This window comes from Ictidomys tridecemlineatus, chromosome 2 (assembly GCF_052094955.1).
Source record: "Ictidomys tridecemlineatus isolate mIctTri1 chromosome 2, mIctTri1.hap1, whole genome shotgun sequence".
NCBI lineage: Eukaryota > Metazoa > Chordata > Mammalia > Rodentia > Sciuridae > Ictidomys > Ictidomys tridecemlineatus.
Window position 1 is genome coordinate 225,278,804 of NC_135478.1, and position 25,314 is coordinate 225,304,117.

At 47.1% G+C, this 25,314-nt stretch overlaps 1 protein-coding gene across 4 annotated transcripts in view; it reads left to right on the forward strand.

Annotated features, from left to right (window-relative positions):
- Nucleotides 1-25,032, forward strand: part of Znf862 (zinc finger protein 862) — a 32,086-nt gene extending 7,054 nt beyond the window's left edge. For 2 of the 4 annotated variants that reach the window (XM_021727256.3, XM_078040791.1), the window contains exons 3-8: nucleotides 2,339-2,443; nucleotides 4,914-5,605; nucleotides 6,948-7,122; nucleotides 17,727-17,831; nucleotides 18,795-20,906; nucleotides 22,321-25,032. In XM_021727256.3, coding sequence (XP_021582931.2) covers nucleotides 2,339-2,443; nucleotides 4,914-5,605; nucleotides 6,948-7,122; nucleotides 17,727-17,831; nucleotides 18,795-20,906; nucleotides 22,321-22,421 — 3,290 coding nt within the window. In that variant the 3' untranslated portion in view covers nucleotides 22,422-25,032. Of the gene's footprint in view, nucleotides 1-2,338; nucleotides 2,444-4,913; nucleotides 5,606-6,947; nucleotides 7,123-17,726; nucleotides 17,832-18,794; nucleotides 20,907-21,732 lie in introns of those variants that run through there. The other 2 variants (XM_078040790.1, XM_021727257.3) reach the window with 2 other exon arrangements.
- Nucleotides 25,033-25,314: the final 282 nt, after the last annotated feature.

The window sequence follows — 25,314 nt, forward strand, 5'->3', positions numbered from 1 at the left end:
CTCTTTTCTCTGCTTCTGAGGGTAGATTTTCTGTACCAAGGAAAGAGTGGTTGTATCAACATGTGTATGTTGTATTGTACAGGTTGAGCATTCCTAATCCAAAAATTGAAAATATGAAATGCCCACAAGGTCTAGAACTTTTTTTTAAGAGTCACCTGCACTCAAAAGATTTTGGATTTCATGCCATATGCAGTGGCACATGCCTTTAATCCCAGTGACTTGGGAGGCTGAAACAGAAGAATCACAAGTTTAAGGCCAGCTTGAGCAACTTAACGAGACCCTGTCTCAAAATAAAATAAATAAAATTTTTAAAAAAGAACTGAGAGTGTAGCTCAGTGGTAGAGCACCTCTAGGTTCAGTCCCCAGCACCAGAAAAAGAAAGAAAAAGTTTTGGATTCCAGAGCTTTCTGGATTTTGAATTTTCAGATTAAGGGTGCTAAGCTAGTGAAGTCTTTGCAAATGTTCAAAAAACGGAAATACTTTGGACACCAAGCTTTTCAGGTGAGGGGAGCCAACCTGTATTCCCTGACTGCAGTTGGATGACTATCTCCCATGCCTTTATCTTCTCTTTCCATGAAGAAAGAATGAAGGCATGGTAAGAACAAAGAGCTTTCTGTTGGTGGAGAGGTTGCAGCTGGGTTGGTCTTTCTGTGCCTGCTAAAGGCACAGGAAAACCATGGATTCTCTTAAGCCAGAAGTTGCATAGTAGCAGCTCAGATTAGACTTAAAGATTATAGTTGTTTTGTTTTGTCCCAGTTTTACTCCCAACTTTCAGGTCCAAGTTTTCAAATATTTCTGCTCCACTCTCTGCTCCTGAATATCACAATAACCTTGGCTAAAAGCCACCAGCAATACCCGTGCCACTTCTTGAATGCTATCCACCAGATTAAGAAGTTCATTGCTTTTAAAATCAGCCTCACAGAAAGTCTCCAGATATGGGCAAAATGAAGACAGCTTCTCAGCCAGAACATAACACAAAGGGCCTCTACTCCAATTCCAATAGAGTCATCCTCTGAACCCTCTTGAGCCCTGTCTTTAATGTCCATGGTCCTATTGGCATTCTGGTCTTCTGACCTCCCACAAGAATCAGCCATGAAGCTCCGCTTACAACAACCTAAAGCATTTCCAGCTTGCACTGTTAAATATCTCAAAATTCCTCTCACCAATTCAAAAAAGCTCAGAAAACTTCTGAACCACATGATCAGGTTAAGCATAACAGTGACCCTACTTCTCAGTACCAATTTCTGTTTCGGTCAGCTTTTTCACTGCTCTGATTAAAAGACCCAACCAAACAATTGTAGAGGAGGAAAAGTTAATTTGAGGGCTCATGGTTTCAGATGTCTCAATCCATAGACGGCAGAGTCCATTCCTCAAAGCTTAAGGTGGGGGCTGGGGATGTGGCTCAAGCGGTGGCGCACTTGCCTGGCATGCGTGCGGCCCGGGTTCGATCCTCAGCACCACATACAAACAAAGATGTTGTGTCTGCCGAAAACTAAAAAATAAATATTAAAAATTCTCTCTCTCTCTCTCTCTAAAAAAAAAAAAAAAAAAAAAAAAAAAGCTTAAGGTGAAGCAGAACATCATGGTAGATGAGTGTGATGGAAGGAGGCAGTTCACATCATGGTGATCAGGAATCAGAGAGTGAGAGACTCCACTCTCCAGATAAAAATATATACCCCAAAGCCACATCCCCAATTAACCACTTCCTCCAGCCACACTCCACCTGCCTCCAGTCACCACTCAGTTAATCCCATCAGGAATTAATTCACTGATTAGGTTAAGGCTATAACCCAATCATTTGTCCTCCAAACCTTCTTGTTTTGTCTCAAACATGAGCTTTTGGGGAAAAACCACACCTAAACCATAACAGCCATTAAGAATTTTCATATAAAAATAAGGATGTCTGGCTTCTCTTAACAAGTGGGACTGTGTGGCAGCTCTGAGTCCGCATTCTGTGCAGTAGCCTTCTGGAATTGAGTAACCACTGCCCCCATCTACAGGGTCCTCTAGGCTGCCTCAACCTCCATGCCCAGTCCGGTTTCCTCAGTTTTAGTATCAGGTTCCCCTCTCCATTTGGGCTTGAGAGCATCCAACTGAACCATTACATTTCACACTGTTAGTCCCTTATTGCTTTTACCTATGTCCCCATTCTCTCAGGGTTCTCTCTGCAGAGTTTCCAAACTACTATGCTAAACCACCCGCTCCTATTTTCCTCGTCCACAACACCAAGAGAACACACGTTGTGTTCACAATGCCAAGGAGTGTCCCCCAGCAGGACCCGACTTCATACTGGGCCTAGAGGCACACCCTCACTTGCTCTTCTCTGTTTCCAACTCAGGCCCAACTGTTACCAGCCCTGAGCTCTTCTGTGAGTTTGGGAAAGTGTCCAAGCCATGGCCAGGCAATGTCCAAGGCCAGAGGAGTCTCCTGGACCATCACCCCGGTGAGTGTGGCCTATGTTCCAGAGACAGAGCTCAGCAGGAGGGAACGGGGGGGGGTGTACCAGGACCATTCTCATCAGAGTACCTGACATATCTGCAAGTCTGCTCTTCCCCTGGGTGTCACCTTATCTGAATATGCACCTTATCCTCTCCCAGTATTCTTCTCTACCCTCTTGGCTCCCTGTCTTTGATTTCTACCCTGAAGTATATGTTTATTGTTCCCAGAAGGTGTGGTTCTCTCATCTTCTACCATATTCCCAGTGCCTGTAATGATGCCTTATGGTACATAGAACATGTACCATAAGTAATCAGCAAATGAGGGAAGAGTGAAGGAATGAAGAAACAGCCGTCTGCTAAGTCCTAGAGATTTTTCTTTCCCCTCCTGTTTGATAAGCTTCTCTGCAGTTGGCTTAGCTAGAGCCAGGCCAGATGGCAACTTGTTACGTAAGATGAGAGTTAACCCAACTCCCCCTATGGGAGAAGGACGTGGGGAATAAGCCTATATGATTTGAATCACAGAAGTTTGCTCTCCCTGTGGTTTCTCAATTGGACCAGAGTCAGCTCTAGACTGCTTTGTGACTATAAAGAATCACAGAAGCCAAGTATGGGGATGCACACCCATAATCCTGGCTATTTCTGTCTGATTGAGAGGCTGAGGCAGGAGGATTGCAAGTTCAAGGCCAACCTGGGCAACTGTCTCAAAATAAAAATGTCTGGGGCTGTACTGTGGTAGAGCTCTCCTGAGCTCAGCCCAAGTCCTGTAAATAAACAAACAAGAAAATAAATAAATAAAGAGGCTCATTTGTTTTGTTTGATTTCACATCACATTTGGAGCCTATTGACTGTGTTAACACCTTTGAGCTCTTGGGGTTAACTGTTTTATAGACAGGTCCATTGGTTTGGAGCCAATGCCTAGTTCTTGGCCACTGGCCATCTAAATTTATGTTGATGCAGAAGAAATGGCTTTAGTGTGTTAGAGTTTCTAAGGTACATTTCAAGGAAGGAGGGAAAAAAGAAACTTCTAGTGCAGCTTGAAGAAGAAAAATCCTCATGAGATTACGAGAGTCTTCACCTCTTTGGAAAGAGGAAGTTGGGTTTTGCTCGAGCCTGTATCAGCTTCGCCAAGTAGAAGTGCAGCAGTCCCCTTGTCCATGGTGTCACTTCCTAGTATTTCATCACCGCGGCCAACCATGGCCAGTAACAAGAAGTAAGATACTTGAAGGAGAGAGAGACCACATTCTCATAACTTATGTTGTTATCATTATTCTGCTTTATTATTGTTGTCAATTTCTTATTGTGCCTAGTTTATAAATTAAACTGTATCCCATCCATGTATAGATAGGAAAAAAACGTAGTATATATAGTTTGGTGTCCATGGCCCAGGAATCCATGGGGACCTTGGAATGTACTCACTGTAGACCACAGGGGACCACTGTACTCAGAGATGGATCACAGCTTAGGTAAAACTATCTGGAGATAAAAATAGTGCCCAGGAGATAAGTAACTTTTGCCCTAAAGGTACAGGATGCTGATGCCTCTCTGTTAGGCTTACCACAGCAGGGGGCTCTTGGAGAGCAGGGAGTCTAGTTAACTGGCTTTAATGACCAAGTTTAACCCTGTGTTTTCTTATATCCATGTTCTTATCCATAAGTAAGTTCTGAGAGCTGGGGGTGTGACTCAATGATAGAGCACATGCTTCATGTGCTCAGGGCCCTGGTTCAATCCCCAGTACCACAAAAGTAAGTAAATAAGTGAGTTCTGAACCCCTGAAGATTGCACTGCTGTCTTAGCTTGTATTGATCAAAATGCAAAGATCTCCTTTGGCTGGGTGTATGTTTCCTTTAAATTGTTTTTTTAAAAAGGGGTTTGCTTAAAGCATGCCTGACACATATCTGTCAGCATATCTGACACACAACTAAACCAATCAGGGTCACTTCAGGAGAACTGGGCTGGCACAAATTAATGACACACAGACAGAGAAATGCCTTTTTCTTTGGTTTCTGTGACCCCCAGACCCAGATCCCACAAAGGAGGCAAGGCAGGCAAGAAAGAGAGGTAGGCTATTCAAAAGAACATTCTATCCATATAAGGCAGAGGGGTCATGTTACAAGAGACAGCCCATTCCCACTGGGTAACACCCACTCCCAAAGCTGTGCTCCTCTGCTGAGCCGAAATGGGGATCCACCTGCCTCCTGGTCAGGGAAGCCAGTCTCCACATTTCCATCACTCAAAGCCAGGGGATGCTCAGCTCCCGACAAGGATTTCTCTTCTGGATTAGGCAAGGTGGACCTGGGAACTCCAAGAAACTAGAAGTGGAGAATTCAAGTATGGTAGAGCTCCTGCAAGAACACAGGCTGTGTCACTTTGGACTGAGCATGTGCTTTCCACCTTTCATAGCAGATCCACTATGAATTGTGGTGGCTCTGATCATAGAATTTCAAAGCAAATTCCTTTTGTCTCTTCTTTTTAAAGGAAAAGATCAGGTGGGCTACATGGGAGAAATGGATGTGCAGGGTGCTACCAGGAAAGGTGAACTGTACGTGCCACCTCAGAAGAAAGCTTGTCTTGGCCGCTGCAGTGTGGAGAGTAACAGCATCAAGGGAGACTGGACAGGGAGAAGCAAGAAACCTCTGAAACCCCGATCTATCCAGAAGTCATGGTTTGCACAGTTTCCATGGTTGATCATGAATGAGGAACAGACAGCTCTGTTTTGCTGTGCCTGCAGAGAATACCCATCTGTCAGAGACAAACGGTCAAGATTAATAGAAGGTTACACAGGACCATTCAAGGTGGAGACTCTCAAATATCATGCCAAAAGCAAAGCCCATATGTTCTGTGTCAATGCCCTGGCTGCCAGGGACCCCATCTGGGCAGTCCGTTTCCAGAGCATCAGGGATAGTTCTTCAGAGGTCCTGGCCAGCTCTGAGCACCTCTTCACAGCAGATTATCCCATGTTCTACCCCCCAGGGCCTCTGGAAGACTTCGATAGTATGGCCAACCTCCTGCCAAGCTCGAGAGCAGAACTAGAGGACCCTGGAGGGAGTGCAGCAAACCCTGCATTGTATCTAGACTGCATTTCAGATGTGAGACAAAGAGAAATCACCAGTGACATCTCTTCAGACATTAACATTTTGTGTAATGACGCTATTGAATTCTGCAGTCAGGTAATACATACATAATGATTGAACTCAGGGGCACTCCACCACTGAGCCACATCCCCAGCCCTATTTTGTATTTTATATAGAGTCAGGGTCTCACTGAGTTACTTAGCCCCTCCCCATAGCTGAGGCTGGCTTTGAACTCTCAATCCTCTTGCCTCAGCCTCCCGAGCTGCTGGGATTACAGGCATCTGCCACCGCACCCAACTAGAACATCTAACTTCTGATATAAGAAATGATAATCTTTATCCAGAATCCAAAACCTACAAAATTCAAGAAATAATCCACAATCACACAGTGACCCACAGAGCTCTTAAATAATCAGTATTTTTAAAATTTCAACTTCAACTTGGAGTGATGTAGCACCTTTAAACTCTGCATAGTTTTTTCAAACATGCTGTATGATAGTTTGTCTAATGTTGTTAGGAAGCTGTGGAGCTGGTGTTAGTAACTCACCGTGTCAGGAGACGGAGCCTCAGGAGAAGTGTTGTAAATGCGAGACTCTGCCCAGGGCCCTTGACCGCCTGCTCCTGCTTTCCTTCTGCTTCCTGCAGTGCTGCTTGGGTCCTAAACAACTCGAACATTTGCCTTGTTTATTTTGAATTATAGTTTTCTGGAAAGTTGGTCTCTGAGGAAGCCATGTTAGTTGGAATTTTCCCCATTCTGAACTGTTGCATGTGAGTAGGATGTTACTATCAACCACTGTTAGTGCTCCTTTGGGAGTCCAGCGAGAGTAGCCTGGGTGTGCCTCAGAGCTAGCACCATAAGGAACCCAGCTGAAATTAGTAAGCATGAATTTTTCCAGAGTCCTGAAAAATAGCAAAGTTTCTTTCTCATTCTCTTTATGTTCCCTTTTTTTTTTTTTTTTCAGTATTGGAAGCCAATAAACAGGTCAAACCTTTATAATCTGAATTCCTTTAGCAGTAAGACATGCATAAGCTTAGTCACTGATTATAAGTATCCATAATTCTTTTTGCTGTCTTTCTTCATGTCCCATAGGGAAAGCCCAGCCGACGCTCCCAGAGGCAGGCAGTCCCCTCTATAGTCATGGAAGAGCAGAGGGCACCCCTATTAGGACTCTAGAAGACAGGGTGCAGTTAGAGGCTCCACTGAAATTCCTACCTGTGTGTTTTTGTTTTCTCCCAGGAGATCCTAGGATCTGACTGAGGCCTATTTGGTTTTACCTAATAATTCTGGGCCTCACAAATTTGATTCTTTGACTTCCAGTGAAGAAATTAATTCCTCAGCATGCATCTGGGTCTCCTGGTGGGCTTCTCAAAGGCTGCTGGAAGTGACAAGTGGGATCTGACTCCAAAGGTGAGCTGAGCAGCACTGCTCTCTGTTGCAGGACCCTCCTGAAGAGGGGCTGCTGGAGGTTCCTGTGGTGTTTGGGGAGCTCCCGGCAGTGTTTGAGGATGTGGCAGTGTATTTCACCCGGGAAGAGTGGGGCCTGCTGGACAAGTGGCAGAAGGAGCTGTACAGAGACGTGATGCGGATGAACTATGAGCTCTTGGCATCCCTGGGTAAAGCTTCCTGTAGTCTTTTTCTTTTTTCCCCCCCGCAATATTGGAAATTAATCCAGGGTCTTGTCAGCCCTCTACCACTGAGCTACATCCCCAGCACTGTTTATTTTTTGAGACAGAATCTTGCTAAGTTGCTGAGGCTGTCCTTGAACTTGCAATCCTCCTCCCTCCGCCTCCTTAATTGCTAGCATTAATGCATGCACCGCCACGTCTGGCTTCCTGTAGTCTTTTATATGCCAACATCAATTGACTTCAGAACCCACATAAACATCTATGGCTTGTGGCCCTCTTCCCATTTCTGCTCTTCCCTTGTTGTGGGCAGAGAGGGTTCATGTCTTTTGTTACTCAGAACTCTCTCTGCTTTGGAATACTGTACTTTGTCACCTCTTCATCCATCTACCTGTCCATCCACCTGTCTGTCCTCCACCAAACACTTATGGACTGTCTCCATAAGTGCTAATGAACAAGCACAAACCAAGGCCTCTGATTTCAAGGGACTTATTTGAGAGGTAAACATTTAGATGAGAAACTGTCAAATGACACAGGCAACCTCCATAGGAGCTTCAAGAAAGACTGCCCTGGGGCCACTGAAGTAGGGCCCTGTCAATCTGGGTGTGGGGGGAAGGGATCAGGATCTCTTCACAGGGAGGATCTGTTTCAACAGAGTCAAAACCAGGTGCGCAGGAAGGAGGAAGGGCATCTTGCCTGACAGCAGGAGCAAAGGCTGGAGGTAAAAGGGCCTCTCAGTGGGTCCCATGCTCCTATCTGTGCAGTAGTGCTGAGGCTCCTCCATTTCACCCAGGTGCCAGCACAGGTTGGCAGCCCTGGGCATCAGTTCACTAGGTGAGAGCACGCAGCATGGAGAGTTATGGAGGTAGTGATGGCTACCTCATCATCCTCCCCTGTGTCTTTTTCTTCTTCACTTTCCCTCCTCCTTGTAGACTCCCAAGGTTCTTATGCAGCATAAGATGGGAAGACAGCTTTTCATCTCCCAGAGCTTGTATTTCTTTCTTTATTTTACCAGCCTATATCTGGTATCACAGTAGAAGCTTGCCAGAGCGGGCTGCTGTGTTAACTTAGGAATTGCAGCAATAACCCACTTCAGACTTCTGTAGACTTAAGCAGCAAGGATAATATGACTTCATTGATTTCATGCCCCTTTTTTTACACTCCAGCTAAGATCTGGACTATTTTCTAAATATTATTGCCCTGTGTATTTGTTTTTAATCATTGTTCATCAGTCTTTTTACAGTGTGGTGATCAAACCCAGGCTTTGCACATGCTAGGCAAGTACATGTGCACCTCACCACAATTGTCCCTAATTCGTAAATGGCCTCCCAAACATTCAGAAATGGCTTAAGTCATGATTTATTTTGTGGTGACAGAAGTTTCATATTTGGGTCCAGGGCACTTGAACACAGTGTACCTTCAAAGACAGTTGCTACCCTGCTGTGCTGAGAAGCAATGAGAACCAGAGGAAATTGATTTGTGAATGTATACACCGGCAAAAGTTGGGTTTTCCTTTAAAGTAATGCGCAGCAGAACAGGAGCTCCTGTGAAGAGTTGTGAAAGGAACAGGTCACTGTCACTGTGGAGAGCAGGCTCCTTGCAGTGCAGTGGGTGCTGGCTCTATCTTGTTTAGCCTGTACTTGATCCCACAGGTTTTGTATTTTGACACATGAGCTAAGCATTGTAAATTTTCTTTTCTTTGTTTTGAGTTAGGAAGTGGGGAAATGTTCACTAAGTAGGGGAAATTGGAGTATAGTTTAGACTTGGTGAAGTTTTGTTCAATGAGCAAAAAATATAATCAGAGGACGGGGAGCTAATTTGCTTGTGGGTTGGATCAGGAAATAGGAAGGCTTTATGGTGCCGCAACTAAAAGGCTCCAGGAAAAGTGGGCTGACTGGGCTGCACAAAATTACCACACAAGAGACATAAATACCTTTTTCTTTGGGGTCACTGGGACGGCTCCTCTGACCTTAAGGGTCCACAGGGAGAGAGAGAGAGAGAGAAAGCACACGCTGACCCCTTTTATTGAGGGAAGCTATTCAAATGAGGCAAGAGGTCAGGTTTCAGGGGGCTGAGTCTATCTTCATGATGTGCACTGTCAGCAGGTTGGCTGACACCTGGGTAGGCCACACCCAAGGGCACAGTAAGAGAAGGGAACATATACAAGGCACTTCCTTGGAACATGCTATCCTAAACAGGGCAAGGGGTTATATTACAAAGGGACAGGTGAGCATATCTCCACCCATGGGGATGTAGCAAGACACATCGGGGCACGAAGACACAGTCACTCGAAGACGGTCACTCGAACCCTAGAAGAGCCAAGCAGTCTAGCAGTATGGGTGCCTGATGCCACGTCGCCCAGCAGAGGAGTTAACTCAGTCACGTGCAAGGTTGGTCTCCCACATTATGGAGATTGGGCTTGTCCTGAACTGAAAGCAGTGCGGAGTCCTGGGTCTGAACCGCACTTGGGACCCCTGTGAGGTACTTCAGTTCAGTGTCCATCCAGTCTCTCTTCACCCTCCTCCAACTTAAATACTTTCTCTGTTTGAAGTAAAAGCATGTTACGGAGCCTGGGAATTGTAAACATAGCCAGGCATATGTGATTTGTATGTTTAAAAGGAATCAGGCCAATAATTAGGGTAGAAAACAGTGTTAAAACATAGTGAAGATTCTCTAATCAGTATTTTCACTTTGGATTATTTCTTTTAGTTGCCTACACTTGAGCTCCCTGTGACAAATGCTTTAAGAGTTAAAAACCAAATATTATTTTGCATTCTTTTAATTATTTTTTGGTAAGTAGAACTTCTCCTTGAAATTAACTCAGTTTTTGACTGCTTCTTATCAGAGTTTACAACTGAAAACACAATTAGAGTTTCAACTGAAAAAGAAAATGTTCTTTTAGAGTTAACACTATTGAGCCTGTTTTTAAACAGACAGTCTCAATTTAATACAGACAATGTTGATATTAATTTCTTTTCTTTTTTGATCCTGGGGATTGAACTCAGAGGTGCTTAACCACTGAGCTACATCCTCAGCCTTATTTATTTATTTATTTATTTATTTATTTATTTTTGTGGTTTTTATAATTTATTTTAATTAGGTATATATGACAGAAAAATGCATTTTGATTCATTGTACACAATTGCAGCACAACTTTATATTTCTAGGGTTGTACACAATGTAGCATCACACCATATATGCAGTCATACATGTACCTCGGCTATTGATGTCCATCTCATTCCACTATCTTTCCTGCCCCCTGCACCTTCCCCACCCCCCTTCCCCTTTGCCCAATCAAAGTTCCTCCATTTTTCCCATGCCTCTCTTCTCCCCTTTTGGATCAGCATCCGCTTATCAGAGAGAACATTTGGTCTTTGGGTTTTGGGGATTGGCTTACTTCACTTAGCATGATATTCTCCAACTCCATCCATTTACTTGCAAATGCCATGATTTTATTCTCTTTTAATGCTGAATAATATTCCATTGTGTATATATACCACAGTTCCTTTATCCATTCATCTTTTGAAGGGCATCTAGATTGCTTCCACAGTTCAGCTATTGTGAATTGAGCTGCTTTGAACATTGATGTGGCTGTGTCCCTGTAGTATGCTGTTTTTAAGTCCTTTGAATATAAACTGAGAAGTGGGATAGCTGGATCAAATAGTGGTTCCATTTTTAGTTTTCTAAGGAATCTCCATACTGCTTTCCGGATTGGTTGCACCAATTTTCAGTCCCACCAGCAATGTGCGCCTTTTCCCCCACATCTTCACCAACATTTATTGTTGTCTGTATTTTTGATAACTGCCATTCTGACTAGAGTGAGATGAATATTTATTTGATTTTGGTGTGAACCAAGGGGTGCAACACTGAGCCATATCCCCAGCCCTTTTTATTTTTTATTTTGAGACAGAGTCTCACTAAATTATTTAGAGTCTTGCTAAATTGCGGAGGTTGCCCTCATACTTGCAGTCCACCTGAGTCATTAGGAGTATGGGTGTGTGCCACCACTCCTAGCTTGATAATAATTTTTATTAGTTTAGTATAGACTGAAGCTTTTTGACAGATGTGCATTTCCAGGTTATACCCACTCATCTGCCACATATTCCTGGGCCTTGCCAGCTGTCTTATCAATAGTGCTGAACTTACAAAAAAAAATTTTTTTTTTTGGTACTGGGATTGAAACCAGAGGTGTTTAACTACTGAGCTATATCCCCAGCCCTTTTTGTTTTATTTTGAGACAGAGTCTCACAAAGTTGCTAGGGCCTCACTAAGTTGCTGAGGCTAGCTTTGAATTTTCCATCCTCCTGCCTCAGCCTCTGAGTTGCTGGGATTACAGAATGTGCTGCTCTGCCTGGCAAGAACATTCATCTTGATTATGTTGATTATAGGGAAAGTGGCTTTTTTCCCCACCCTGTTTTGCAGTGCTAGGAGGTGGAACCCAGGGTCTTGCACTCTACCATTCTGCTCTACTCCACCCTTCTGTTTTATCTTTAATGTTTCCTGTTCAGTGGACTCTCTCTTTTACAGCTATTTTAATTATCACTGTGCAGAGTTTCTGGATGCTCTTTTATTTTCATACTTGAAACTCTGGTTTGACTTTGACCACAGTGGAAAGTGGGATAGGGTCCGCTAGCATCGGATGAGGTCAGCCCAGAATCATCAGAAGTCTCCTTTGCAAGCCAAGTCCTCTTTTTGGATGTTTATGGAGTGTGTTGGTTTGTGCTTGTGCATTCACAGTGGTTAGTCCCCTCGGTCCCTTTCATTACTAGAGCTTAGGACAGTCTGTTTGGAAATTCCCTTTGTCACTTGTTCTGAAGGAAACAGAAAGAAAAGGTTTTGGTTGCTCCTAGGGCCAGGGTGCTGGTGGCAGTCAAAGGTGGACAGTCCCCAAGGGAAATATAATCTGAGGCAAACAGAGTATATTTGCAGGTATTTGGTTGGTTGTTTTTTTCCAATTATTCTTTTAAAATATTTCTTCAAAATTATGTTTTTAATCAAAGTAGTCCAAGTAAGACTTATAATGCCAACCTGACGGTCCTCTGTCCTGCCTTGATTCTGAGTCCTCCTCCTGAAAGTCTTTGAACTGTGTTTTCCAGTCAGTTCCTCCTATTTCTAGATGATCTGTTGGCCATTAGTCTACAGAGTAGCTTGGGTAGGTGCATTCAGACAACAGCTTGGCGCTCTCGTCCCCACAGCTGCACGTCAGTCCTGGGGATCTTCTCTCTCACCTCTGGGTCAAATCTAGGACAGGGCCTGTGACTTTTTCTTGTCATACTCAGACAGCAGAACATCCTCTAAGTAATGAGTGAAATGTCCAGTGCAGCACCCTTTAGAAATGTCCTGATTAAGAGGGTAAAGGAAGGCTGACGGACATTTCCAAGCTAATGGAGACTAAAAGCTGTGGCAGCCGCATGCCTGGTGCCAGGTCAGATGCTGGGCTGGCAAAAATAGACTTCTATAAAGAACATTTGGGGGACGAGCAGAGGCATTTAGTTGTGAGCTGTGAATTAGATAATAGTATTATGTCAGTGTTCAATAATCTGGTTTGGGTCATATGCTTTAGTTGTATAGGACACACGTTTCTATAGAACAGAGTCCCACATTCACTCACTGTCTTTCAGCTCTCTAGGTCAGAGTCCAGGTGGCCTCAGCAGGGCTTGCTGCTTAAAGTTTCAGGCCAGAATTAAGATGCTGGCCCAGGAGCTCTTCCTAGAGGCTCTCGGGGAGAATGGCTCTTCTGGTGACAAACCCTGCTCCTTGTGGTCGTAGAGCTGAGGGCCTGGTTTGCTTTCTGTCAAGCAGGGATCTCTCAGCTCCCGACAGCTACTTGAGTTCCTCTCCCTGTGGCCACATCCATTCTCAGGCCAGCAACAGTGCACAGAGTGTCCGGTGCTTTGGAACTCTGGCTTCCCCATTAGCTTCCAGCTGGAGAATGCTCCCAGCTTTTAAAAGGCTCTGGAATGAGGCCAGTCTGCCTGGATGCCCTCTCTTTGTCACCCAACATAAAATGATCACAGGAGTGACATCCCCTGTTCACAGATCGTATCCACACCCGCAGGGAATAGATCAAGCCAGTGTGAGCATCACCGATGCCAAGTTAGAGTTCTGTCTGCTGCCCTTGAGGAGGTCCTTGAGTAATACACACAGGATGGAGGGTCGTGATAACCATTTACTCTCAATGGTTCAGAAAAATATTAATCATATATCTACATGCAAAGAGTGAGTGTGCATGTGAGCTCATGAAAGAAAAATGGGACAAAATATAAACAATTGGCATTCCTTGTATTACTATTGAAACTTTTATTAAGTTTGAAATTATATCGAATTTTTACTAAAAAAAGAAAAAAAGCTAGACCACAAAAGTCTAGTCCTCCATGAATGCTAAGTGTACTTCTATTAATACTAAAGTTTCTTACCTTTCTACCTCATCCTGCTTCAGGTCTAGAATCTGGAATCATAAAAGGAAGAGAGGAGCTGCTGGGCCTGGTGGCACATGCCTGTGATCCCAGCAACTAGGGACGCTGAGGCAGGAGGATTGCAAGTTTGAGGTCAGCCTCGGCAACTTAGCCAAAACATGTCTCAAAATAAAAAGGACTGAGGGTTGGCTCAGTGATAGGTGGCCTCTGGGTTTAATCCTCAGTACCACAAAAATAAACGTTTTTTTAATAAAGACAAGGGCTATTGTCTTGCTGCCCCCAGCTTATTCCAGGACTTCTGCTGCACCCCGGGAGGGAAATGGGGTAAGTAAGAGATGTACAGGAATGGTTTACCTGGCCTCCCCATCATCTGATACCAGCTCTTTACAGCTGTGATAGTTTAAAGCTGATTCTTTGGATATGTTTGGGTTCCACAGACCAACCCCCTCCCAACCCTGTCACTGGGGACCTTTTTTTTTTTTTTTTTTTTTTTGCAGGGAGGTGATACTCAGGATTGAACCCAGGAGTGCTTTTTACTTTTTAAGCTCATCCCGAGTCATTTGTATTTTTTATTTTGAGACAGGATCTCTCTAAGTTCCTGAGAGTCTCGTTAAGTTGTTGAGGCTGGTCTTGAGCTTGCATTCCTTCTGCCTCAGCCTCCTGAGTTGCTGGGATCACAGGTGGGCCCCATCATACCTGGCTTCTAGGGACCTCTTGGCATGGGTAAATGTCTTCTTTGACTTTCTTCTTAGGTTCCTTCATGGGGGGACCATCACACCAGGAAACAGCTATCATGGCAGAACCTCTGAAGTATGGTTCTGGACCTCTTCTCTTCCCTGCATGGCCCACACCTGGACCATGGAGAGTACATAATTATCCTTTGCTCAGACAAACCTTAGGAATGTAGGCAATTTCCACCAGGGCCCCTGTGAGGGCACCCACTCTCAGCATCTGCCTTTAACCCTTCCTAGGCCTGGATTCATGGCCAGCCCACAGCTCCAGGGGACAAAACTCAGGATGCATTTCTATAATTAGGAGAAAGAAACACCACCCTCCATAGTAGGAAAGAGAAACTCATAATCTACTTGATAACTTTTTCCAGAAACATCTCTAATACCCAATATCCTGACCCAGTTTTAGCTCCTTGATTCCTTCTTCCTGGCTGAGGGCCAGGGCCATCCTCCTTCCAAGTGTGCCTCCATAGTCCAGCTTGAGAATGGATGATGGTTGGCTCCTACTTTGGGGCCTCCAGCCCAGACAGGCCGACAGACCATGAACACCTTGCTGCCGGGTTCACTGCTCCTTCTGTTTGTTGATTTAGATGTATCTCTCAGTTCCTACTGTGGAAAGTGCAGAATGCCTCTACGTCTCCCAGGCCCACTTCTCTTCCCTTGTCCTCTCAGAACAGCTGTCACACACTTTCATGGTTCCATCAATGTAAGTTATTTGCCTGGTTGTAATTATGTGTTATTAACTGTTGAGCAAAGCAGTATATTATGGTGATATTTTCTTTGTTGTAGGACTTTCTCCCCGAAATTGGAATTTTTTCATATTTTTATTTTGCTAGTATTTGTCCTCTCTCCAAATCTTCCCAGATTATCCAGTGGAGTTACAGAACTCCCCTGGAGTCTTTCCACGTGGTGAACATCGTATAATCTGTTGGTCTTATTCTTTTTCTGGAGGCTTCCTTCACTGGGCCTTCCTCTCCCTTGCTCTGTCTAAACTAGTTACTGGGCCTGCCATTCAGTGTGGCCTTAGCCTCTCCTTGTCACTTCCCCACTTCCTGGACCTGTCTCTTCTTTCATGATGTGTGTCTTCAATTTGTGGAAGCCCGTCTTTGAGTAGCCTCCTAGGCAGGGTGGATAGGAGGACATTTCTTTTCTTTAAGACTCTACATGTCTGAAGATGCCTTATTCTACCTGCACAGCTGGTTGATAACTTGATGGCCATAGAATTCCAGATTGGAACCCCATTTTCCTCACCATTCTGAAAGCATTACTCTGTTAGTTTTTATTGATGCTGTTGAGAAGTCTAATGTCCATTGTATTTCTAAATCTTTGAACACTACTTATTCTACTCTAAAAGCTTATAAAATTTAAGTTTTATAAGCTTTTAAAAGTTCTGAAATGTCTCATGACATGCCTTTATATGGGAGTCCACTTATTTTTTGTTCTGGCTGTTGGGCACTTCCACTTTGCAGTTTAGGGAAGTGTTGTGTTCTTAAATTTTTTTCTTTATGATTTCTTCCTATATATTCTCTTCTCTTTCTTCCCCAAACTCCTCTATTAGCTAGATATTGGACTTTCTGAATTGAGCCTTGGGCTTTTTTTGTTTCCCATGTTCTGCTTCTGTTCTTTTTACCCAACTTTCTTAGAGGTCTCCTCTGTTTTATTTTCTAACAATTCTATTTTTTAAATTTTTCTATTGGATTTTTCTATTTTATAAGCTTCTTTTGTGGATGACTATCATGGCTTTTTCCACTGTGAATACTAACGCTTTTTTTTTTTTTTTTTTTTTTGGTCTTTTTTGAGGCCTGGATTGAACCCCGTTCCTTATGCATGCTGGGCAAGTGCCCGACCACTGAGCTACACCCCAGCCTGTGAATATTAGTTCTGGATTGTTTGGAGTCTTGTTTTGCTCCCTGCAAGATCTTTAGTTCTTCCAGGGCTTTTTCCTACTTGTTTTGGTTTTTCTCTTTCATGTTGGAGTCTCTTGAAGAGTTCTCTCTATGTTCAGTCCTATTTAAAAACTGAGGGGAAGCTTTGCATGTGGCTGGAACTCAACAAAGAGGTGACACTGTAGGGGACCAGCTCAAACCTGGATGTCTCACTGAGGAGTCCACAACACTGACTGTTGATGTTTTGGCGGGAGAGCGAGGGGCAAGTTCTATTTCTGCAAAGGGAACTTCGCCTCTGCTTGAAGGTATGAACCGAGCCCTGGCTCCTGGAGCCAGCAGCGCCCCCAGCCTTGGTGTGTCCTGGCGTTAGCACCGTGTTTCTTCAGCATCCTGGGATCTGGAGCCTTTCTTGGTAGGTTTTCCTGTGGAATCTCTGTTCTTCCCCAGGTGAGGTGATGGTGCTGCCTGGCTTCTTGGGATGGCTGAGAGGTCCTGGGGTCTCTGTAGACTCTGTTCCCTGCTCCCTTGCTCCCTACCCACTCCCTTCCTCACAGCAAGCAGAGCCTGCTGGTTCTTAATCTCTTTGGGATTTGGGGCTGCAAACAACTTGTTTCTCCTTGTCCCCCACCTCTGCAGGTGTGGATATGCATCTGTTGGTTCTCTCTTTTATTTCCCTTTCTTCTTCTAAAAATGTATCAGCTTTTTTTAGTCCAATATTTCTCTTGGGCTTATGCGTCTTTTTATTATTATTCCTTTACTCTCATTTTAGAGATATTTCAAGAATGATGTGTGTTCAATCAACCACACTTTAATAATTTATTTTTTATCACAGTAGATAATAGATACTAGTAAATACCTACATAGTAAACTTATATGTATTTAAGTGATTCAAAAGATGAGTAGCAAAAAATAATCCCTCTTTTCCCAACCTTCTTCCTCCCCAGAAGTTACCAGCTGCTTATATACCCTTCCCCAAAAAATCTATACACACATTCATGTAGACATGAAAACATGTACTTAGATAGTAATGGTTTTATTTTTTAAAAAGGAAGCAATTTCTTAGCATATCCCTGAAAAATAGTTACATTTTAAATAAGGGGTAACTTTCTTTTACTCAGATTTCAGGATCCATTGAAAGTGGTGAATTTTCAGGGGTGCGTCAAATAACCTGTGCAATTGGCCACCTAAAGTGCACTAGGGGATGCATGCATGGGACAGTTGTGGGTGGTGACATCCACTTCTTGTGAGGCTTTCCTTTTCACTCTGCCTTTGCTCTCCTTCAGTTTTATCCTCTGCTTTTCCTGTTTTTCCTCTTCCCTTCTGAATGCATCTCACTGGCCCCGGCTCCTATGGCTGACCCACAGAGCTGCAGAGGTGAGCCATCCTCTGGCAGGGCGCCCCTAGCCATCTCTTTGGCACTCTGGGTGGGTGTGCCCTCAGCTTGCCCTGGCTGACTGACCAAAGACAGACCCCACTGCGTGGACTGGGGGCCAGGTGCAGAGGGGCTTCTGAATAATGGTCTGGTGCAGTGGCAAAAGTGTGACTCTTCATTCCTGCAACAGGGCCTGCTGCTGCAAAGCCAGACTTGATCTCAAAACTGGAACGGAGAGCTGCCCCCTGGATCAGAGACCCGTTCGGGCTGAAGTGGAGGAGTGGTCGGTCCCCAGGTGAGTCTTCACCCACTGAATTCTGAAGGTTTATGTGCAGGGGCATTTACAGCTATGACAAGTAACACGACATTAGTTCAGCCATGTTTTTCCTGGACCTGTTGTGCGTCAAGCTCTGGGTAGGCGAAGGTGACTAAGAAACAAGGCCTGCCCTCATGTGTGAATGGCCTAGGAACTGTGACAGTAAGGGGAAAAGGAGATTCTTTGATGAACAGAAGTACCAAAGGACTCTGTGGAGAGCTAGCAGCAGAAGGGACATGGGGGACATGATGGATATGAGGAACCAGGCGGCCCACAGGTGTCGAGCCTGTCTTCCCCTCTCCCCTGGGTGTATAGTGACAAGAATATAAGGAAAGGAATGTGAAAATGAGCAATTTTGTGCATCTCCATCACAACCTGCTGGCTAATAGCTGCCTGTGTGCTCTACTTTCCTTCTTTTCTCATTTCACAAGAGGATTAATGCCACTTCTTTAATAATATCTGTGGCCAAGGGTGATTGATTAAGCTTCTGAGCATAGGCCTCATATGATCCCAGAGTAGCTAAAAGGATGGACAGGAGGGGAGGCCAACAAAAGTGCCCACAAGGACTCACACTACTCCTGGGGAGACAGATTGACTTTCTTTTTCTTTTTTTTTTTTTTTTTTAATTTTTTAGTTGTGTATGGATCCAACACCTTTATTTTATTTATTTATCTTGATGTGGTACTGAGGATTAAACCCAGTGTCTCACATATGTCAGGCAAGTGCCTTACCACTGAGCTACAACCCCAGCCCACCAGATTGACTTTCACAAGTAATATGGTGAGGGGTGAAGTAGAAGTCACTAATGATTTCTAGAAAGAGGGGTCACCTTCAGCTTCTCTGCTTTGCATAAGGAACATTTATTGATTGGGAGTATCTTAGCTGGTAGAAGATTGCAGAGCTCTGGCAGCAAAACTAATCACAGTGTTATTTCCCCCAAAGGGAAAAAGAAAATGGTAGCAGAAAGAGAGGCAGATGCACAATCCTGGGCTGCAGAATCAGCACCACTTCCGGCTCCTCCTGTGGACTCTTATGCCTACTGCCCTTCCAGCATGTGTGAGGTAGACACAGACGGACCTAGGAAAATCCAGAGGACTTACCGACCCCGATCCATTCAGAGGTCGTGGTTTGGGCAGTTCCCGTGGTTAGTAATTGACCCCACAGAGACCACGCTCTTTTGCTCAGTCTGCAGAGAGAGACCTACCCTCCATGACAAATCATCTCGGTTAGTTCGAGGCTATACTGGGCCTTTTAAGGTGGAGACTTTAAAATATCACGAAGTCAGCAAGGCACACAAACTCTGTGTCAACACTGTGGCCGTCAAAGATGACAGCCCTCAGGCTGCCCTAATCCCAGAGATCTCTAGTGACCTCATGGCCAACATGGAACACTTCTTCAATGCTGCCTACTCCATCGCATACCACTCCAGGCCCCTGAATGACTTTGAGAAGGTCCTGCAGCTCCTCCAGAGCACTGGGACTGTGATTTTAGGTAAGTATCGAAATCGCACTGCATGCACTCAGTTCATCAAATACATTTCAGAGACTCTGAAGAAGGAGATCCTTGGTGACATCCGGAACTCTCCGTGTGTGAGTGTGTTGCTGGACAGCTGCACAGACTCCTCTGACCAGGCCTGTGTGGGGATCTACATCCGTTACTTTAAGCAGATGGAAGTGAAAGAGTCATATATTACCCTGGCCCCTCTCTACAGTGAGACAGTGGATGGGTACTTTGAGACCATCATTGCTGCCCTGGATGAGCTGGACATCCCCTTCCGGAAGCCTGGCTGGGTAGTGGGCCTGGGGACTGATGGCTCCACCATGCTGAGCTGCAAGGGAGGCCTCATGGAGAAGTTCCGGGAGATCATCCCCCAGCTGTTGCCTGTCCATTGTGTGGCCCACCGGCTGCACCTGGCTGTGGTGGACGCTTGTGGGAGCATTGACCTAGTGAAGAAGTGTGATAGGCACATCCGAACTGTATTCAAGTTTTACCAGTCCTCCAACAAGAGACTGAGCGAGCTGCAGGTTGGTGCGGCTGCCCTGGAGCAGGAGATTGTCCGCCTGAAGGACCTGAATGCAGTCAGGTGGGTGGCCAGCAAGAGGCGCACACTGAACGCGCTCGTTGTGAGCTGGCCTGCCCTGGCGAGGCACCTCCAGAGTGTGGCAGAAGCAGGGGGCCAGATTGGGCACAGGGCCAAGGGCATGCTGAAGCTGATGAAGGGCTTCCATTTTATTAAATTCTGCCACTTCCTGTTGGACTTCCTTAGCATCTACAGGCCCTTGTCTGAGGTGTGCCAGAAGGAGATCGTTTTGATCACAGAGGTGAACGCCACACTGGGACGGGCGTACGTGGCACTGGAGACACTCCGCCACCAGGCAGGACCCAAGGAGGAAGAGTTCAATGCCGGCTTCCAGGATGGGCAGCTCCACGGCGTCTTCCTGGAGAGGATGGAGATGGCAGAGCAGCGGTTCCAGGCTGACAGGGAGAGAGTGATCCTGACTGGGCTCGAGTATCTCCGGCAGCGGTTTGATGTGGACCGTCCCCCTCAGCTCAAGAGCATGGAGGTATTTGACACCATGACTTGGCCCAGTGGGGTTGAACTGGCCCACTTTGGGAATGATGACATTCTCAGCCTTGCCAGGTATTTTGAGCTCTCCCTTCCTACAGGGTACAGTGAGGAAGCGCTGCTGCAGGAGTGGCTGGGTCTAAAAGCCACTGCCCAGAACCTCCCGTTCTCCATGCTGTGTAAAAACGCCCTGGCCCAGCACTGCCGCTTCCCCTTGCTGAGCAGGCTTGTGGCTGTGGTGGTCTGTGTGCCCATCTCCACCTCCTGCTGTGAGCGGGGGTTCAAGGCCATGAACCGGATCAGGACCGACGAGAGGACCAAGCTCTCCAATGAGGTGCTCAACATGCTCATGATGACAGCGGTGAACGGTGTGGCAGTCACAGAGTACGACCCCCAGCCTGCCATCCAGCACTGGTACCTGACCTCCTCAGGCCGGCGTTTCAGCCATGTCTACTCCTGCGCCCGGGTGCCAGGCAGCTCCCACACAAGTAAGTACAACGCAGTTTCCCCACAAGGGTGACAAAGCAGAGAACCTCATTGGCCAGGTCCCATGCAGAGCCAGAAGTGGGAGCGAGGGATCCCACAGAAGAGGTTCGGTTCCCAGGGGCTTCTACCCAGCCAGGCCAGTGGATGCTAGAGACATAAGAGCTACCCTCACAGGTGTGTACCCAACCCAGAGAGAGCAGAGCACGGGCTCGAGGCAGCAGGCCTGGTGAGAAGAACGTGCAGTTCTGCAGCCTGACAGCCACCCTGGCTGTGGCCGGGCGCAGGTCAGCCTCCTGGGGCTCTGGTTTTCATCTTAGAGGTAGTAAGTCCACTCAGAACCCTGAGAGCAGTCTGGCCAGTAATACAGATGGCACCAAGTGAAGCCTGCAGAAATTAAGCTAGAGGACTGGATGGGGCAGAGCAGGGCATCATGTCCTAAGCAGGGCAGGTCAACCCTGGGCTGTGTGGGGATTGGCAGGAGGGAAGAGGACATCATGGGTCGGGGTGGCAGTGGAGGAGATGAGGCAGAGGGAAGGCAGGTGTCTCGGGCAGTGAAAGAACAGGAAAACGGCCACCTAGACCACAGAGCTCATTTTGGTCACAGGCCTGAGGGCAGCCATGTCACACCAGAGGGCACACTACTGACAGCTGTAAATAAGAAATCTCCCTCTGAAGTAGTCACTGAGAACCAAGGCAGAGGCCCAAGCCACGGGAGTCCTCCAGGCTGTTCCCGCTTGCTCAGCAGGGACAGAGTGGGTGTCTTCTCCTAGCTGTTTGCCTTACCACCTCTTCCCTTCTCTCTCTCACCTCTGTGCCTGTGGTCATCAGCAGTGGGACTGAGTGCCAGGGTGGACTCAGGCTCTGCAAGAAGCCAAGTGGCCCTGAAGCTGCAGCTGGGGCAGGAGGCAGTCCCTCCCATATGAGAGACTGAGGGCCGAGAGGGGCGTCAGTGAGTTCCGCACACACCTGTTAAGGGAACTTGGGGTGAAGGAGGCAAAGGCGCCATTGGGTGCCCTCCAGCAAGCTGTCCAGCCCACAAGGCCAGGTGCTCTACCTGGGAGGAAACAACTGCTGTATGTGATGACACCCTCCTGCCTGGGCAGGCAGTGGACCCTTCAGCAGAATATTTCCTGTGGTAGCCTCCATGCATTGTGTGGACACTAGTACCCACCAGTTGTGACAATCAAAAATGCCTCTAGACATTGCTACATGTCTGCTAGGGACAGATTGCCACACACAACCCTGCCCCATGCTGAGCTCCCTTGCCAGGGAAAATCACCAGACAGAACAAGGGCTGCGAGGTGCACTGCTGGGCCACCTAGCCTGTCCTGCACGCTGTCTTCAGCATGCAGGCCTGAGGGCGTGCATGGCTGGTTCTTTTGCTTGGTCTGTTTGTCATTCTCCTCTCCTGCACAGGTGCGGAGCTCAAGAAGGAGGGGACGGGAACACTCCACATGGAGGGCCCTGTGGCCCCAAAGCCACCCGTACCAACCTCCAGGGAGCCCTGGAGGTTCTGAAGGACTGCATCATGGAGCCTCCTGAGACTCCTGTACCAAGCACCAGCCCAGGGGCCACACAAGGTTCTGAGCAAGTGGCAGCCTGGAGAAGGCTTTAGGAATCCCCTAATGACTCTGGCCCTTCTTCCCCAACTGAGAACAGGCCCTCTGCAGGTTCTAGGATGTCCCGGCAGACATGCCCCTAAAGGCCCAGAAAGTGGGCAGATGGTTGAAACCAGCATTCCCAAAGGACAGGGTAATTAGGAGGTGTGCCACTAATTGCCCACGGTTGTATCTGAGCACAGCAGTGCCTCGCTACTCCAAATAAGCCAGCAAGCTGGGCATATCAGGGCATTTCTCTACTGCGCTTGGGCCTGCTTTTGGGGTGAAGCAGAGGAAAACCCTTTGCGTGGAACACCAAGATGGGTTTTGTTCCACAGCTCCAGGACAGTGAGATGAGTGCTTTCCCTGGAGGGAAGCTTTGTGCTCCCCCCACCTCCACTGGAGCCCTTGGGCATGGCCAGCATCAGAACAAAAGAGTACATGGATCAAGTCTGGAGTTGGGAAATGTGAGATCAGACCAGCTCCACTGCAGGCAGTGGCTTGCCATGGTCAATTCCTTCCTTTCTGTGCCTCAGTTTCCCCGTCCATGCAGTACAGCAGAGAGTCCAAGTGCCTGCTGGCTCCCCGTCTGCCATACCATTAGAGAAGGCTCTCTCCAGGTCTCCATCCTTTTTTTTTTTTTTTTTTTTAATTTTTTTATTTTTAGGTCTCCATCCTTAATAGGACAGTAAGTTGTGCCCCCAGAGTCCTGCTGTGGGCTGAGGTGCTCTCCACATCTACCTTCAACAGGACAGGCATGCCCATGCTTCTGCAGCCTGTTTGGGGGGCTCTGCCTGTTAAGTGTGCCCCACCCAGATGTGTGGAATCACCCTGTCAGGGCTTAGCTACTGGCAGTTTCGAACAGGCTCCTGCAGGAACTCTGTGGTTATCCTGCAGCTTAAGAACGTGACCCTAAAGGCCCAGAGGGCCTCCTGTACGCCCAGGTCCTTTGTCTTCTCCGCTGTCTTCAGCCTGAAGTGAAGCACTTTCCCTCCCCAGGGGAGGCAGCAGCTTGGCCTCTGCTGGGTCAGGGGCCTGCCCATCAGGGCAGGATGATTTGTCCGGGTTCTGCCTGCCTTAGCCATGGGTGAGAAGTAAGGAATATTTGAGGGGAGGGCTTCTCACTCCTGCCTTATGCCTGCAGGGGGGCCCTGCTCTGTGGTGCAAGTACCCATAGTCACCCTGACCAGCAGTCAGCCTGATTCTTATGCCAACAGGTGCTGGAAGCCTGTGAGATGCTGGCAGCCAGGTGCCTCACTGTTATGCAGCTGCCCTGGATCCTGCATTCCTTCCTGTTACCCCCTTACACTCTGCCTTAGCACCTCATGTTCCTCTAGTCAGGAATTCCTTCCCCCTTCTGCCCCACCCTGTGGAGCTACCTCCGCACCAGCCCTCTGGGCCTGAGGGCTGAGGGACAGCACAGGCCTTCACCCTCCAGCTCTGGGAGGTGGCCACCTAGGGCACAGACCTCCCTCTCCCACCCACCTGCATTTGAGCAGTTCAGGGATTTGCCAGCGCAGGGGTGGGATTCCAGACTCCAGAGATGTTCCAGCAAGTGCCCTTCCAGTGGGTCTTCCATCCCTTCAAAGCCCCCTAAGTGAGCCACCAGTCTGAGATTCAGGGTAGCTTTCTTCAGAGCTGTCTGGAAGGAGTTCTAGAGCCGAGGGGGCTGTCAGGCAAGCAAGCGCCCTCCCTTTCCACTTCAGCACACTGTGGTCACCATCCAGTGCCTCCCGCTGGTGGAGAGGAATTGGTCCCTGAAGCGGCAACTGAAAATGCTGTTTATCCCAGGTGTTTGCCCTACCCCAAGTTTCTCGAGGGACCTGGGCCATCTCTGGTATGTCTTTGCCTGCTCAAGGCAAAGAGAAAAGAAGACAAGTGACATTCTTGTTGAGGACCCCTGGTGGCCATGTGCAAGTGCCCTTCTGTCAACCTCAGTGCCCAGGCTGGCCTTTTTGCTGTGTCCAGGGGCTGGCTGTGTTCTAGAGTCTGGGCCCTGGAGACCCTGGGGGGAAATGTGCCTGTGTTTGCCTCACAGGGAAATGAGCTGGGGGGCACTGTGAGGCAGGAGAGGCACTTTCCTTTGGCCATTGTCTCCACCTCCTTCCCTGCCTGCAATTTTGACAGCATCTCCAGGCGCTCATCCTGGCCCTTGGCCCTCCCTTCCTTGATGACTGACGCCCACAAGGGCTGACATTCTAAGTAACCAGCATTGTACTTGACACTTGATTTCAGTAGCCATAGAGACTGGGGGGGTGAGGGAGCTTAGCCCCTGTCCCAGCCGGGCACCTTAGAGTGTAACCAACTCCATAGCTTTGTTTCTCTGTGTTGCAAAGGGCAAGTCCCTAGGGTGCTCGAGACAAGGTCACCAGTTCCCTCACACAAGCGTCTTCATAGCCAAGAAACCAAAGGTGACTGGCCAGGAGTGTCCTTGCCTTCTCTAGTTTCAACAATGTACAAATGTGGTTTAAAAACCATGTTCAATTCTTAACCTTTTGTTATCTGAATAAAGCAGTTTATTTCAACACAAGCTTTTTAAGTCCCTGATTAAGACTCTGGAGATGAGGGATGTTGATCAGAGCTTGCTGGATCACCCCTCTTTCAAGAGGTGACAGGGCCCAGAACAGGTGGGCAGGGAAGCACGTGTGTGCCTTCGGCATTGTCCGGGGCTCTGTCCTTTCTGATCCTGGAGGTGAGCAGAGTCTGTTCGCAGTGAAAGTGGGATGTAGTAAGGAGTGCCACTATCTCCCTGCCACCTGGCATGTCATAGTTAGCAGAGTCCTTTCACAAATGCTGTCTTATTGGATTTACT